Here is a 15,039-nt window from a genome sequence, read left to right as displayed (position 1 = left end):
CTTTTATATCCATACCACGATTGGTCTGTTCCATGTAGCAAAGGAAGGAGGCGGATGTGCCACTTTTTAAAACCAAAAGTAAAACGCGCATGATCTCAGCCCATAAAAGAGTTAAAGCTATTAAAATTCGGTACAGCAGTTACTTTTGTGGAGGACAATATGGAACTGTGAGTTTGAAGAAATGGCGTTTCTCGCCGAATTTTTTTTGCCTTTTCTCGCCATAATAAAATTTTCAATCATTTGAGTAAACCATAGAGAAAAAAATAAAAGAGAGGAATCGAAGCAACTAGAAGACGAAAATAGGCAGTGGGCCTAGAGGCCTACTTAGCGCTGTTGCCGCGCTAAAATTTATTGCTATTCCACTACTTTTCAAATGGGAGGATTAAAAATTATTTTAAAAAATATTTTTTTACTTTTTACTATTTCCATATTTAGGGCAAGAATATTAGATTAGATATTTTCGTTTTAATGTTTTAATTAAAAATTACATAGAATTTTATTTTTCTTTAAAAAAATTTGTTCATGAAAGATGAATCCTTCTATTTCTAAAAAGGGGGAAATTTTTTTCACAATGATCATTCAGCTGATTCTGACCGCCCACGGCTGTTTGCTAAATATCGCTTTTCTTTTTATTCACATTATTATTTATGATTGACTTACAAAAAGCCCTGGGCGGTTTTTGATTTTCGTCTGCTTCTAAATTTAGGGATGGGGAAGTAGTATTTTACCATGAAAAAGGGGTGAGTATTCATCCTCTTATCCTTTTTCCTTATGGAGTAAACTATTTTTATAAAAATTTCCCTTATATTTTCACTTGACACTTGTAAGATTTTACACTTGCATTTTTTTAATATTGACATGTTTGAAATGTCATGTAAACAATAACAAAGAGGAAAATTTTATGACAGAAAAAAGTTTTTCTCAGATGATTGAGGACTGTCTAATTTGGCAAAAAAGGCATAAAAAAATTCGGCGGGTAACGACGGTTTTCGGCGGGAGCGGCGGTTCCACCGCTGTTTCTTTACATATTGTTCTCTGCTGTGTCCAATTTTAAAGCTGTAACTCTTTTATTGGCTGAGATTATGCACGTTTTACTTTTGGTTTCAAAAGGTGGCACATCCGCCTCCCCCCATTAAAACGGCTAACTTTACCTGATGACGTCCTGTATGAACATCTGTGCCACCTGCCAGGCCATTTCCTCCTGCAGCTTTGCCTGCTCCACACCCCGTCCTCCCAGCCGTTTCACCTTGCCTAGTAGACCTATGTCCTGAAAGGTATATCGTCAATGAATCTAGAGCAATTATGTGCAATTCTTGGAGGGATAATGCAATGGTGCATAAAATAATGTTTAACTAATTCTAATTTCTGAATACCTTACCTGGTAATTTGTAAATAATAAGGGTAAGATTAGGTTGAAGATTTTACGTTCATTGTTTTTTCTCCCCTTAGAAATCTAATTGATGCTACATAATTTGGGGGGTGAAAAGTAAACATATATTATTTAAACAGTGTAATACATAATATTCTTTAACTAATTGTGCGTGAATATATTAAAGCTCAACTTCTACAGTTTCGAAATATACAATTCCTTCCTAATGTTCATTACAATTCTAAATCCAGACGCCTTTTCGGCAATTTGTTATTATGTATGTCTAAAGACGCTCGGGTTAACCTTGATTATAAAATCTATGTTTATGAAAATATAATTGTAACTACCTTATTAATATCAGGAGCTGGTTCCCAGTAGGAATGGTAACGTCCCAAAGTATCAACCTCTCCTACCTTACCCCTGAAAAGAAAAAAATTATGATTTTACTTTTATGATATACTAGCGGCTTCGCCCCTAGCCTCTAGGGGCTTTGCCATGTGATACAAGTATAACAGAAACAATATCATTTTCACATATTTTTACATAACTATTAGGACTTTTGGTTCACCTTTACGTAAATTTTGATTTTTTTTACTTTCCCCCATATGGGGGTCAACATTTTATTGCATCAGAAATAAAGCTTCTTGGTGCTTCTAGAAAAGAATCAGGAACCAAGTCCGTTTATTTTGGAATTTTGAAATTTTTTGAGGCTATTCAGGCTAGGAGCGGGAGTGTAAATATTGAAATTTAAATAAAGCTGAAATACAGTCCTAGAACTTAATTTTTGGGTTCAATCGTCATCATTTCGTTAAATGCGGGGTTTAGATAGTGTGCTTGTCAAAATTTAAAAAAAATGCATTTCTAGGACACCCTAAAAACTAACTATTGAGGAATAAAGAAAGTTTTATGCTTTTTTTCCACCATAATGAATAACACTTAAAAGTAATGTAATTACCTAGGAATATAAACCTTAAAAATAATTGATTGGATTTGTTCTAAATATACCTAATTGTTAAGTATTGGAAAATTATATTAATTTTATAGCAAATATTATTTAATGATATTTTGAGTGGGTGTAATTGAATCAAAACGTGAAAAAAATATAAATAATTGGTATAAACATCAATAAAAGAAGAAAAATGAGGGAGGGGAATTTCTCACCATGTATGTTAGATTTAGCCAAAATATGAATAATTTGGTAAATTCGTAGGCTTCTCAAAACGGTAATTTTTTACAATCTTTTCAGTAAAAATATTTAATCAAAATTGATTCGAGCTATAAATAATTTTTTTGCTGTAGAGTTTCTTGGCCAAGAAACTAGAACAAAAACCAACGTTTCAATGCTCAAATTAAAAAAAAAATAGACGCAAATTGAAAAAATATTGTATGAAAAAGTGATTTTTTGGCGTTTTCTTTTAATCAATACAGTTTATCAAAATAATGACTTTATAGCCTATAAATTGACATGTGTAATAAAAATAATTACCAATTATGTAGATACAAATCATTGTTGGAATAGGCCTAAGTTAGTTTTTATAATAAATTTTAATATAAACATCGAGGGTCAGTCCAATTCCCCCACCCTCGTTGCAGCTGGCTAAAATAACGATAACCCCATCCACCTTCTTTACCCCATCCCGTCTCCTCCTAAGAATGAACGAACTGACCAATAAATGATGTCCATAATAGCAAGCTAAATAAGAGACAAATTTTCCACTGTTAATATATCCACGTATGTCCATTGATACCATAAATAATTTGATCACACTTGGTGAAACTTACATGTCTCCCTCCCCAGCTCTATCTTAAAATAAGGTTCGCAATAAATGCTATTGAGTCATACACACAATAATTGAATGAATGTCGTGTGAAATCATTAGAATGTGAAAAAGAGGGGAAGACATGCCTTCCCAATTTCAAATTTTAAAGAGTGTGTTTACATCCTCTTACGCCCCCTTCCCGCACGTCACTTTTTAAAAATCTAGCAAAAACATTATGTTATGTAGTAATGACAATTCCAAGTTTTTTCTTTTACTTTTTAGACTAATGGTGGCTTTCCCCAAAAACGCTAAATATAAAACTTTTTTTCACAGCTGATTACGAACAGACATGCATTATAGAGTAGCTATTCTACAGACTTACTTTACAGGATCTCGTCTCCAAATAGAGTCTGGGTCGTGTATGCTTGTCGTGTCCATCTGTAGGCTATCAAACCTGAACATAACAAAGATATTTTAATTCATATACTTCCAAGGCTAGGGTGGGGGTGATGAAGTGTTTAACCCCCCTAAAACTTTGAAACCTCTCATTTCCCTCAACATTAAAAAAATACAATAGATAACCCCCCCACAAACATTTTAACCATTCATATTACCCCCCACAAAATAAAAGCATGGACGTCAATGGTTTTAATTATATTATTCTATCTAAAAAATATGGATTATATTGTGACATCTCTAATCTAAGGGCATCTTATAGTAGGAGCTTAACGTTCTCTACTGCTTATTAGCTATGCTCACTTTTGTTTAGATAACCATTAATTAACTGACTATAAAATGCCACGAAAAGGTCAAATGAAAACAATAAATAAATAAAACATTACGTCAAGAAACTTTGGCAGACTACCAAAGCCTATCTAAATATTAGAATGATGATTATTTTCATTTAGGATGACGGATTCATTATCTCAAATATATTTTTAGAACACGTTTTTATGATGACCGGTTTATTCTTTCATATATATGCATCTAAACTTAAAAAATATTTTTAAGGATTAATTTAGGATTGAAATTCTTTTTTGAAAACCTCCTTAAGACCAAATAAGTCAAATAAACATTATTTTTCAAAATATCATAACAGTTAAATAAAAATCATTAGTAAAATAAACTTCATTATGTAAAGGGAACTCAAGTTAATATTTACTTATACTTTAAGTTTCATAAATTTCCCATTAAAACATACTTTAATGATATGATTTGTGTATTTACAAACTTTTCTTGGGAATTTTAACATTACCAAATACTAAATTGCCCCCCCCCCCTCAGTTTCTTTCATATCTTAGTGTATATAATAGTTATTTAACGTATCGTATTATAAACAGCTCTCCGCGAAAATTAAAATGAAAAGTTATAATATTCAAACCAGTTTTATTCATGGAAATACGTTTCAGTATGGCTGAGAACCAGTTCTAATGCAGCGGATATTAATCGGCCGAACCCCCCCCCCCCCCTATCCCACCCCTGCAAAATAGAATACGTCCCTGGGACCCTGATGTAGTCAACTTTGTTAATTAACATATTCAATAAATTACAGGTAGCTCGTTAGATAATTTTAATTGGGATTTATAGACAAAAGAGGGAAGGCGGATGAGACAGTTTTTGTAACCATGCCTAAATCACAAAGGAACTATTATTGGTTGAAAAGTGTATAATCTACCAAATTGGAATCAAAATTCAATAAAAGTACCCAAAGATAATATAACGTGTTAAAAAAACTTTGGGTACCACTGTAATTTACAGTCCAATTTCCCCTCCCTTTCACCTGAATATAAAAAAAGCTTAAAACCATGTGATGACCAAAATTTAAGACGGACAGACAAATGAACGAATAATCATTATTCTGCTTTGTATCAAAAGATTTTAAAAAGATAATTGAACCTTGAGCTAAGACTGTTAGCATTTGCTAGAAGAGTATTTTTCACTGGAGTCTGTTGACAAGTTGTTGAAGGATTTGTCCGGCTGTTGCTTCCCTAATTACAAATATAATAAATTTTTTCAGTGTTGTGGAGCCGGTGCTGCCATATTTGGCCGGAGCCCATATAATTTGGAAATTCTTTTAAGTGTTTCAAGTCCATTTTTCTCAAAAATTGCACTATTAAAACCTTCAAAAGTCAAAAAAAGACTTTGAAAATAAGTTTATATTGAGATTTTTTTTGGATTTTGGAAGGGGAGAGGGGGTTGTGCGCTCTACGGACATTACGTGAGAAGGTACCTTTCTGTTTTTTTTTAGTGAAGCTAGTTTTAAATTGTTATTCAAATATAGGAGAGATATAAGATGAAAGCGAGAGAGAAACATAAAGACAGAGAGGGAGAAAGAAATCGAATTTGACTAAAAATCAAATTTGATTATATTTGTTCCTGATCGCTCTTACAACTATACAAGCTCTCTGTGCTTCTGTAACGATCCAATGGTGCGTTGCTACCGCTCTTAAATAAAAAAAAGTTTAATGAAACGTGTCTCTTGTTTTTAAAAAAAACAAATGTCCTTTAATGTATAAACAAACCACCTAGGAACGCAAGGATTTTTTTTTACAATTCTTTAAAATGTGATTTATAACAGTTAAGATATGCTGAATATCACATAGACAGACACAAACCGACATCCTATTTTATTACCAATTTTCTATTGTTAAGCCTCTTTTATAAAAAAAGTATCTTTAGAAATCAATTTAGCTTTAAATTTTGATGAATAATATCATAATTACCCTATTATAATTATATAATTTTTTTATATATTTGTTAAGTGTATCTTCCAAACATTTAATGATTATAAGTTTTAAGAACGTATTATGTTAATATATTCGTATCAATTATACATCAATTTCTAACAGCGCACCTACACTATAACTTTGTCTGTTCGTCAGACTTTTCGTAATAAAAAGTCTGTAATTAACAGACCGCTAAGAATAAAGTCTCTGTGTAGTGGTAAATTCTCTAGTATGAAAGTCATTTTATTCATAATTATTTATTTCGGTGAATCTGGCACTCTCTTCAGTCTTGTGCATTTTAGTCTACAGTCTCTAAGCCGACCTTTACACAAAAACAAGCACATCAACGCACGCACAACCACACACACTATAGACGAAATGTTATTGATAAATAGGTAACAATCTAATTTTGCGGATAAAAATCAATTCGGAAGGGTTTCAGAACAGATAAATAAAGATTTATATCTTAATTAAATTCTGTATCATATAAGCGAAAAAAAACTTTAAAATCGCATTAACGAATATAAAGAAAAACATATTGAGGAAAGCATATGTTAGAAAAATACTCCCACATGACATGATTAAACTTTTTAAAAATTCGAATATTTGTCTTTTCATTCCTATCCTTACTTATATCGTTATGGAATTTTATTTCGTTCGTCAAATTATCACTAATTAAGTTTTAATTCTCGTTCGTATTTCGTTCAAAATTTAAGTTAAGGTTAAAAAAAGATTTAGTTAGTTGGCAGAGAACCGTCCACAAATAATTCATAATAACATTAATTTTTCGTTCATTGTCCATCCCTGTGATTAAATTAAATAAAATGTGTAAAACACTAGAGGGATAAAGGGTTAAATAACTGTATCTCCCCATCGCAACCACCTTGTGCAACCTTACTATTGGGTCATTGAAAATCAACCAATTGTGTCGCTTATATTAACACAGATAAGTAGCAGAAAATAATTTTGAAGCAGACAAAAGATGTCTTTGAAAAAGGAAGAGGGGTAGTTGTCTGTCTGTATATACATATATACTATAGATCTGTTACCTGGAGGGAGGAGATAAGTTCTTTGACAAAGTTTTCACAGAGTTTTGATTGTACAAATTTGTTCAGATATTTCTTCTCCATGTATTCTACTATCAAGTTTAAAGGCCTGAAAAAAAGAATGATCAGCTTATTAGTAGACAGTGAATTTCTCGGCTGTAATTTAAGATATACTTCTAGATCTTTTGTAGGATGGAAAAAAATCTTTTTTTTCGTCGGCAATGCTACAAAAGACCAATAAATATTTTATGCATTAAAGTTTTGAGATTTTATACTATTAAGTTTATGTTTACTTTATTATGACGCTGAATATTTGCTCTGCAACTAGCTTTTTAGGTTGGCCAATCCAAATTTTTTGTGCTTCACTAATCAATCCGTCATTTTGACAAATAAAATTTTTAATCTAGTTTTACAAATACAAAATTAATACCAATTTTTAGGGGAAAGATTTAGTGATCTTTCACTGGTCTTTCCCTGTGTACCACCTTGTAAAAATATGTCTGAATAAATTGTGCAGAAAATGGAGTTTTGATGTATTTTTCTTATCCTAAAATTGTTTACCAAAATCAACGGTTATACAACTATGATTTTGTAGTTTTTGTGCATTTATAACATAAACAAAACTTCATCAAAGGATACAAAAAAACTTTTTAAGTTAGTAAATGAGAAAAATTTGACTAAGACATTATTATTGGGGTATAAAATCACATACTATCGTATCATGCCATCACTAATGGGTTTATTGTTTACTTAAACAGAATTTTCTTTGCAAAAAATCCTTTATATATGTAATCAGTAACGACTTGTCCAACTAGTGAAAACATTTGGATTAATCTTCAGGAAGTACGGCGGCTAGAAATAAGTTTATATATAATTTCTCATTTAGTAAAATCCTAAAAATATGAAAAATTATAATTGTACCTGTGAAAGCATTGAATTTGAGGACCCTGTTCTTGGCAGATATTGTTCTCAATCTCCAGCCGGATATCGTCTCCAAACCCCAGCGGATACTTTGCCTAAAAGTATTTTTTCCAGTATGGCTTCGAAACAGATTAACATTCGCTGGCTTAAAACCCGTTCTGAGCCATAAAGAAAAATAATGAACCGTAACGGGGCCAACAATACTGGAATTAAACTTACAATTTTTCAATTTACTGTCCGTGGAAAGCTGTCCTAAACAGCAAAACTATCCAAAACAATCTTACTGCAAAAAAATCATCACAAAAAGTACAGCCCTCATATTTTCTCCTGTATTCCCAATAAACGAAGTTAAAAAGTACATTGTATCTTCCATTTTCTGTGCGAGAAAAATCTGTACTCGGTGCTAAACACATCTTTATCCTTCTAATTTCCACTGGAGTACTTATAATCATAATCTTCCCCTCTTAATCTCTGTATATTTTTAACAATTTTAATTCTATTCTTACTTTATGTAAGGCTATGTTAGGTAAGGTTTAAGAGGACTCGACCCCTTAGGTTAGAAAATATTTTTTTCTGCGGCTTGGGGACTTGTTGGTGTCGGTTAGGCTATAAAAGTTTTCCGGAATTTTAATAAATATAATAGATTTGAAATCTGCATAAAATTTTAAGGAATTTTTATAAAATTCGTTTTTTGTATAATTCTTTATCTATAAGCGCAAATACAAATTAAGTTAAATAATTTTGACATCTGTGATTGGTGGATTTAAAACTATCTGCGCTCTGATTGGAGAAGCTTAAGTGACGTACATCATTCAACCAATTAGAGCGCAGGTAGTTTCCAATCCACCTATCCTATTGGTCAAAATTTATTAACTAAAATTGGATTTGCGCTTTTAAATAATGAATTATATAAAAAACGAATTTTATAAAAAATCCTTAAAATTTTATGCAGATTTCAAATCTATTATATTTATTAAAATTCCGGAAAACTTTTATAGCCTAGTGTCAGTGTCATTTATTTGTTTACCAATGTATTGTTATGCCTAGTTCATGTTAGGTGGGGCTTTGGAAGAGTCCACCTGGGCTATAGCCCACTGGGGTTATGTAAAAATTTCTAAAGTTGAACTAAAAGGGAGACAGAAGAAATTTGACACCAACTCTTCAATATAAAAATTTTAGCAAACATGTGCTGCTAAGCTTAGAATATTAAGAGGTTACAAAATATAATATAAAATAGGGTATGAAAATAACGTGAGCAGAAATGTACCCAGAATTAGATATTTGTTCAAACAATGAAGCTAAGAGATATTATATTTATACATCTCTTAATGCAATATGTACTTCTTTTCTTAGATATTAGGATAGGTTTTTTTTCTTTCTTATTTACTGTGAATAGACCTAATTTAAAGCCGAATCAAGCAGATAACACTTTAGTAATTCAATGTGTTGCTCTAGTGTTAACGAAGAAATTACCCTATATGTAACTGCTTCTGCAGCAGTAGCTACTATTTGAAACGTAGCAGTTTTGATAACTATTCGAACCCATAACCTACCCGAAAACTAACGAATTGAAAAGATTACTCTATAAAAAAAAATTCTAAAACAGTGATATGCTGTAGGGAATTGTTAACACGCCCTTATGGAGCCCGCAACTGGTCTGAAATTGAAATAGGTTTGATCTGTCTTTGGATATAATCGTCCTTAAAAGAAGACTAATTTTACAAATTTTACCTGCATTGAAAAATACTTGTCATATAGAATCATAGCATCATGCGTTACATCACTGTAAGAGTTACTGTTACCACTATAAAATATAGAATTATAGTAACATGTGTTACATCACTGTAAGAGTTACTGTTACCACTATAAGATATAGAATTATAGTAACATGTGTTACATCACTGTAAGAGTTACTGTTACCACTATAAAATATAGAATTATAGTAACATGTGTTACATCACTGTAAGAGTTACTGTTACCACTATAAGATATAGAATTATAGTAACATGTGTTACATCACTGTAAGAGTTACTGTTACCACTATAAAATATAGAATTATAGTAACATGTGTTACATCACTGTAGGAGTTACTGTTACCACTATAAAATAGAGAATTATAGTTACTTGCGTTACATCACTGTAGGAGTTACTGTTACCACTATAAAATATAGAATCATAGTATTTTGTTACATTACTGTAAGAATTACTGTTACCACTATAAAATATAGAATTATAGTAACTTGTGCTACATAACTGAAGGAGTTACTGTTACCACTATAAAATATAGAATTATAGTAACTTGTGTTACATAACTGTAGGAGTTACTGTTACCACTATAGGATATAGAATTATAGTAACATGTGTTACATCACTGTAGGAGTTACTGTTACCACAATAAAATATAGAATTATAGTAACAAGTGTTACATCACTGTAGGAATTACTGTTACCACTGTAAAATATAGAATTATAGTAACATGTGTTACATCACTGTAGGAGTTACTGTTACCACTATAAAATATAGAATTATAGTAACTTGTGTTACATAACTGTAGGAGTTACTGTTACCACTATAAAATATAGAATCATAGTATTTTGTTACATTACTGTAGGAATTACTGTTACCACTGTAAAATATAGAATTATAGTAACTTGTGTTACATAACTGTAGGAGTTACTGTTACCACTATAAAATATAGAATCATAGTATTTTGTTACATTACTGTAGGAATTACTGTTACCACTATAAAATATAGAATTATAGCATCATGCGTTACATCACTGTAGGAGTTACTGTTACCACTATAAAATATAGAATTATAGTAACTTGTGCTACATAACTGTAGGAGTTACTGTTACCACTATAAAATACAAAATCATAGTATTTTGTTACATTACTGTAGGAATTACTGTTACCACTGTAAAATATAGAATTATAGTAACTTGTGTTACATAACTGTAGGAGTTACTGTTACCACTATAAAATATAGAATCATAGTATTTTGTTATATTACTGTAGGAATTACTGTTACCACTATAAAATATAGAATTATAGCATCATGCGTTACATCACTGTAGGAGTTACTGTTACCACTATAAAATATAGAATTATAGTAACTTGTTCTACATAACTGTAGGAGTTACTGTTACCACTATAAAATACAAAATCATAGTATTTTGTTACATTACTGTAGGAATTACTGTTACCACTGTAAAATATAGAATTATAGTAACTTGTGTTACATAACTGTAGGAGTTACTGTTACCACTATAAAATATAGAATCATAGTATTTTGTTACATTACTGTAGGAGTTACTGTTACCACTATAAAATATAGAATAATAGTACTATGTGTTACATTACTGTAAGAATTACTGTTACCACTATAAGATATAGAATTATAGTACTATGTGTTACATTACTGTAAGCATTACTGTTACCACTATGAAATAGAGAATTATAGTAACTTGTGTTACATAACTGTAGGAGTTACTGTTACCACTATAAAATATAGAATAATAGTACTATGTGTTACATTACTGTAAGAATTACTGTTACCACTATAAGATATAGAATTATAGTACTATGTGTTACATTACTGTAAGCATTACTGTTACCACTATAAAATAGAGAATTATAGTAACTTGTGTTACATAACTGCAGGAGTTACTGTTACCACCATAAAATACAATATAGAATTATAGTAACTTGTGTTACATAACTGTAGGAGTTACTGTTACCACTATAAAATATAGAATTATAGTAACTTGTGTTACATAACTGTAGGGGTTACTGTTACCACCATAAAATACAATATAGAATTATATTAACTTGTATTACATTACTGTAAGAATTACTGTTACCACTTTAAAATATGGAATTATAGTAACTTGTGTCACATAACTGTAATAACTATGAAACATAGAGATAAAGCGACAGAGAGAAAGAAAAAGAGAAATAGATAGACTAAGAATGAGTGAGGTATACACTGTACAGCTTTCAATTAATTTACGGATGGTAGTAAAGAGAACTGATTAGAGAGAAACATTAAAGACAGACAGAAAGACACAAATGCTAATGGAATATCTTCGCTCCAAAAAAAAAATCGGTTAATTTTTACACTTATATAATATTTGACGTATTTAGTTTTGCATTAAATTAACTTTCTAATCAATATTTACCAAACAAATATAAAGATGACTAAAAACTTATAAAAGTGTTTCTAAGTATCAGGAGAAAAGTTTTTCAAAGTTAACATATTTTTAACATCTTATTTGTATACGTCATCATGTAGCAACAGAATATCACCCTTAGAAAAACAAGGGTGAAAACATCCATAAGTATTGAAGCACAAAACTTAATTGATGGACAAATGGACAGTATGGGTAATAAATCAAATATTTAGTTGTCGTAAAAAAAAGGAGAGAATATGCGATATGTCTTTTTGTGACAATCATGAATCAATGAAATAAGTATCTTTGTCAAATAATGCTTGACCTATAGACCTAGTTATTCATATTTATATACCTAGTTATTTATACTGGATGCTTATTGGTACAGAGAATCATAGTCAAAAATTTCAGCCGTCTAACATAAATAGCAGCGGAGAAAAATTTTTTTTCCCTATATAATTCTTATATATTTCTTGTAAGGTCGGACAGGGAAACTTTAATTCCTAGACTAGCCAAGGAAATTCATTAGGATTTAGCACATTACTTGTAAAATATTTAGATATTACCTACTTTCATTAAAAACTTAGCATTTTATGATAAAGTAAATCATGAAAATAACCATCCTTGTAATTCAGCTTACTTAACAAAACATCATTCTTCTTATCCTTATTACTTTTCAATTCCAAGTTAAAGATTATCTTTTTCATATCAGGGAGGGAGAGGTAAATGAAAGATGAATTAATCTACAACCATTTCCTATCTTAATATTTACCGACTGATATAAGCAAAGATTTCCATTTCAAATTGAGGGGGAAAGGACTAAGGTGAAGCAGCTTATAGTGCCTGATAAAAAATGAGGCAATACAATAAAATTGACCAATTGTCGGCCAGTATACATTTTTCAATTACAATGCATACCTGCCTATCATTGGTCATTTGTATTAGGCACTATAAGCTACTTCATTTTTTATCTAATGTCCTATCCCTGGTGTAATATAGAATTTCAATTGTTTTTAGATAGGTTCCAAGAATAGAATTAGGAGAGAAGAAGTATAGTGTGAACCCCTTTTTCGTAAATCTGACAAAGGAACTCCTCCAGCTGACAAAAAACTTTAAAATTTTTCGAGTATATAATTTCTAGAAAGCTAACTTTATATTAAGGAATTCAACAATTCATAGCTAACTTATTAAAGGATTTGTAATATGCTTTACACTATACTAGAAAATAAATTTTAACACTATATAATTTACGTGACAAAAGCTTTATCTTAAGAAATGCGACTATTTACAGCTGACTCTTTATATGAACAAAATGAAAAAAAATATGCCCTTTCCTCTTAACCATATGTGTACAGTGTATACACAGTACAACGCTAGGTCCTGTTGAAAACGTAACGAACGTACTGTTGTATTGCTATTTGTTGTTATTTTATTTTTATATAATTTATTTCGGGGTAAAAATGAAACAAACTATAAATTTATGTATTTTAAATGTTTATAATAGATACGAATTACGAACTAAAGATTATAAATCATGTACATTTGAAGTCCGAGATATTATTTTTTTTGTTTTAATAGAAACTCAAGAAAAAAATAAAATTTTATTAACTTAAATTCATAAAGGGATTTTTATTATTTTTCAACGATTGCAATAGATGAAGCATATTTATTATTAATGCACAGATAAAACATAGAGGTGAAACAACAATATGAAGGCAGTACTTCATGTGATGGACTTGATTCGAGTAAAAGTTGAAAGAACAGCTCTAATTAACTCTAATGAAAAAACTAGAAAACTTCAGTTTAATTCAACCAATGAGATTTCAGGTATGCTCCGATGCGATTCATTTATTGGCTCAATCAGACATTACCTCTCTTTCTTAGTACCTTTATTGTTCCAAGAAACATTCATGAACATTTCAGTAGCGAAGCTGATGCATTTATATTACAGGTATGTACATCATTAATCTTTTAATACAATTTTATCAGTTAAAAATTGTTTAATGTCATCAAAAATAAGAATAGGGATGAATGCCTTGTATTACTTTATTTGAATACTAGCGGCTTCGCCCCCTAGAAGCCTCTAGGGGCACTTAAGGTAGGAGGGGAGGAAAGTCGACCTCATCCTATTTTAAATTTTAGTTTCAAAAGAGTAAAAAAATATTTTTTTTGGTGGGGGAGGGAGGAGGGCGAAGACACCCTCCCGAAAAATATTTTAAAACCTTCTCAGGACCTATAAGAAGCTTCACTGTAAAGGAGAACAATATCGGTTCAGTGGTTAGCGAGATCCTTCGGGACAGATAAAAAACGTTTACTACTTTATATAATAGGATACTAGCGACTGCACCCCCTGCATCTAAGAGCTCTGTATCCGAGGGGTTGGGGAAGGAAATACAAATAGCCTAAAACCTGCCTAAGACTTGAGATAAAAAGAAAATCGCATATGGGTTCAATCTACAGACAAAAAACATTACTACTTTATATAATACTATTGACTTCTAGGGGGTGAATTAATCTTCCTTTCCTTTTTCCAAAAAATAAAACTGTATTAAGAACATCGCAGGACCCTGAGAAGCACAACTGAGATATTAAGCTTCAGACAGACGGTAATACGAAAAGATAGACATCGTACTACTTTGTATTGATTATTTATGACGATAGCATATGTAGTTTTTAGCCCCAGAACTTTTTAATATATTTCTATTATATATAGGGTAGTGCGGGGTAATTCCGGTCAATTTTTTGCTTCAACTTAAAAAAAAACATACTTCCCAAAAACTTTTTCCGGTTTTTAAGAGTGCAAATGAACGATATGGCAATAACGAAGAAGCCTGTCTTGGTCCCATTAAGATCTCGCAACTAGAAGTCGGTCAAAAATCGGTTTAAAGGGCGGCGGTTGGCCTATACCGGAATAACCCCACCGGTGGGGCTATTTCGGTCAGTTGACTTTGGGGGGGTGGAACACCCCCTTAAAATATTTTTTTTTAACATTTTAAACTATGAGTAGAAAGCTGAGGTCATTAGCTTTCTACCAGTACTAGTCGC

General features: G+C 31.1%; 1 protein-coding gene across 1 annotated transcript in view; it reads right to left on the bottom strand.

The window, feature by feature from the left end:
- The window catches only part of pkaap (A-kinase anchoring protein pkaap), a 31,380-nt gene that overhangs the window by 3,019 nt on the left and 13,322 nt on the right, over positions 1-15,039 (bottom strand). The window contains exons 14-21 of the mRNA XM_080174230.1: positions 9,554-9,626; positions 7,823-7,917; positions 6,905-7,010; positions 5,508-5,574; positions 5,026-5,119; positions 3,512-3,583; positions 1,717-1,789; positions 1,152-1,267 (exon numbers count right to left, since the gene is read on the bottom strand). Coding sequence (XP_080030356.1) covers positions 1,152-1,267; positions 1,717-1,789; positions 3,512-3,583; positions 5,026-5,119; positions 5,508-5,574; positions 6,905-7,010; positions 7,823-7,917; positions 9,554-9,626 — 696 coding nt within the window. The remainder of the gene's footprint in view (positions 1-1,151; positions 1,268-1,716; positions 1,790-3,511; positions 3,584-5,025; positions 5,120-5,507; positions 5,575-6,904; positions 7,011-7,822; positions 7,918-9,553; positions 9,627-15,039) is intronic.

Source organism: Acartia tonsa, chromosome 10, assembly GCF_053477335.1.
Source record: "Acartia tonsa isolate MP-2025a chromosome 10, ASM5347733v1, whole genome shotgun sequence".
Lineage (NCBI taxonomy): Eukaryota > Metazoa > Arthropoda > Copepoda > Calanoida > Acartiidae > Acartia > Acartia tonsa.
The sequence above is the reverse complement of the archived record's forward strand: the minus strand, read 5'-3'. Positions and strand labels throughout refer to the sequence as shown.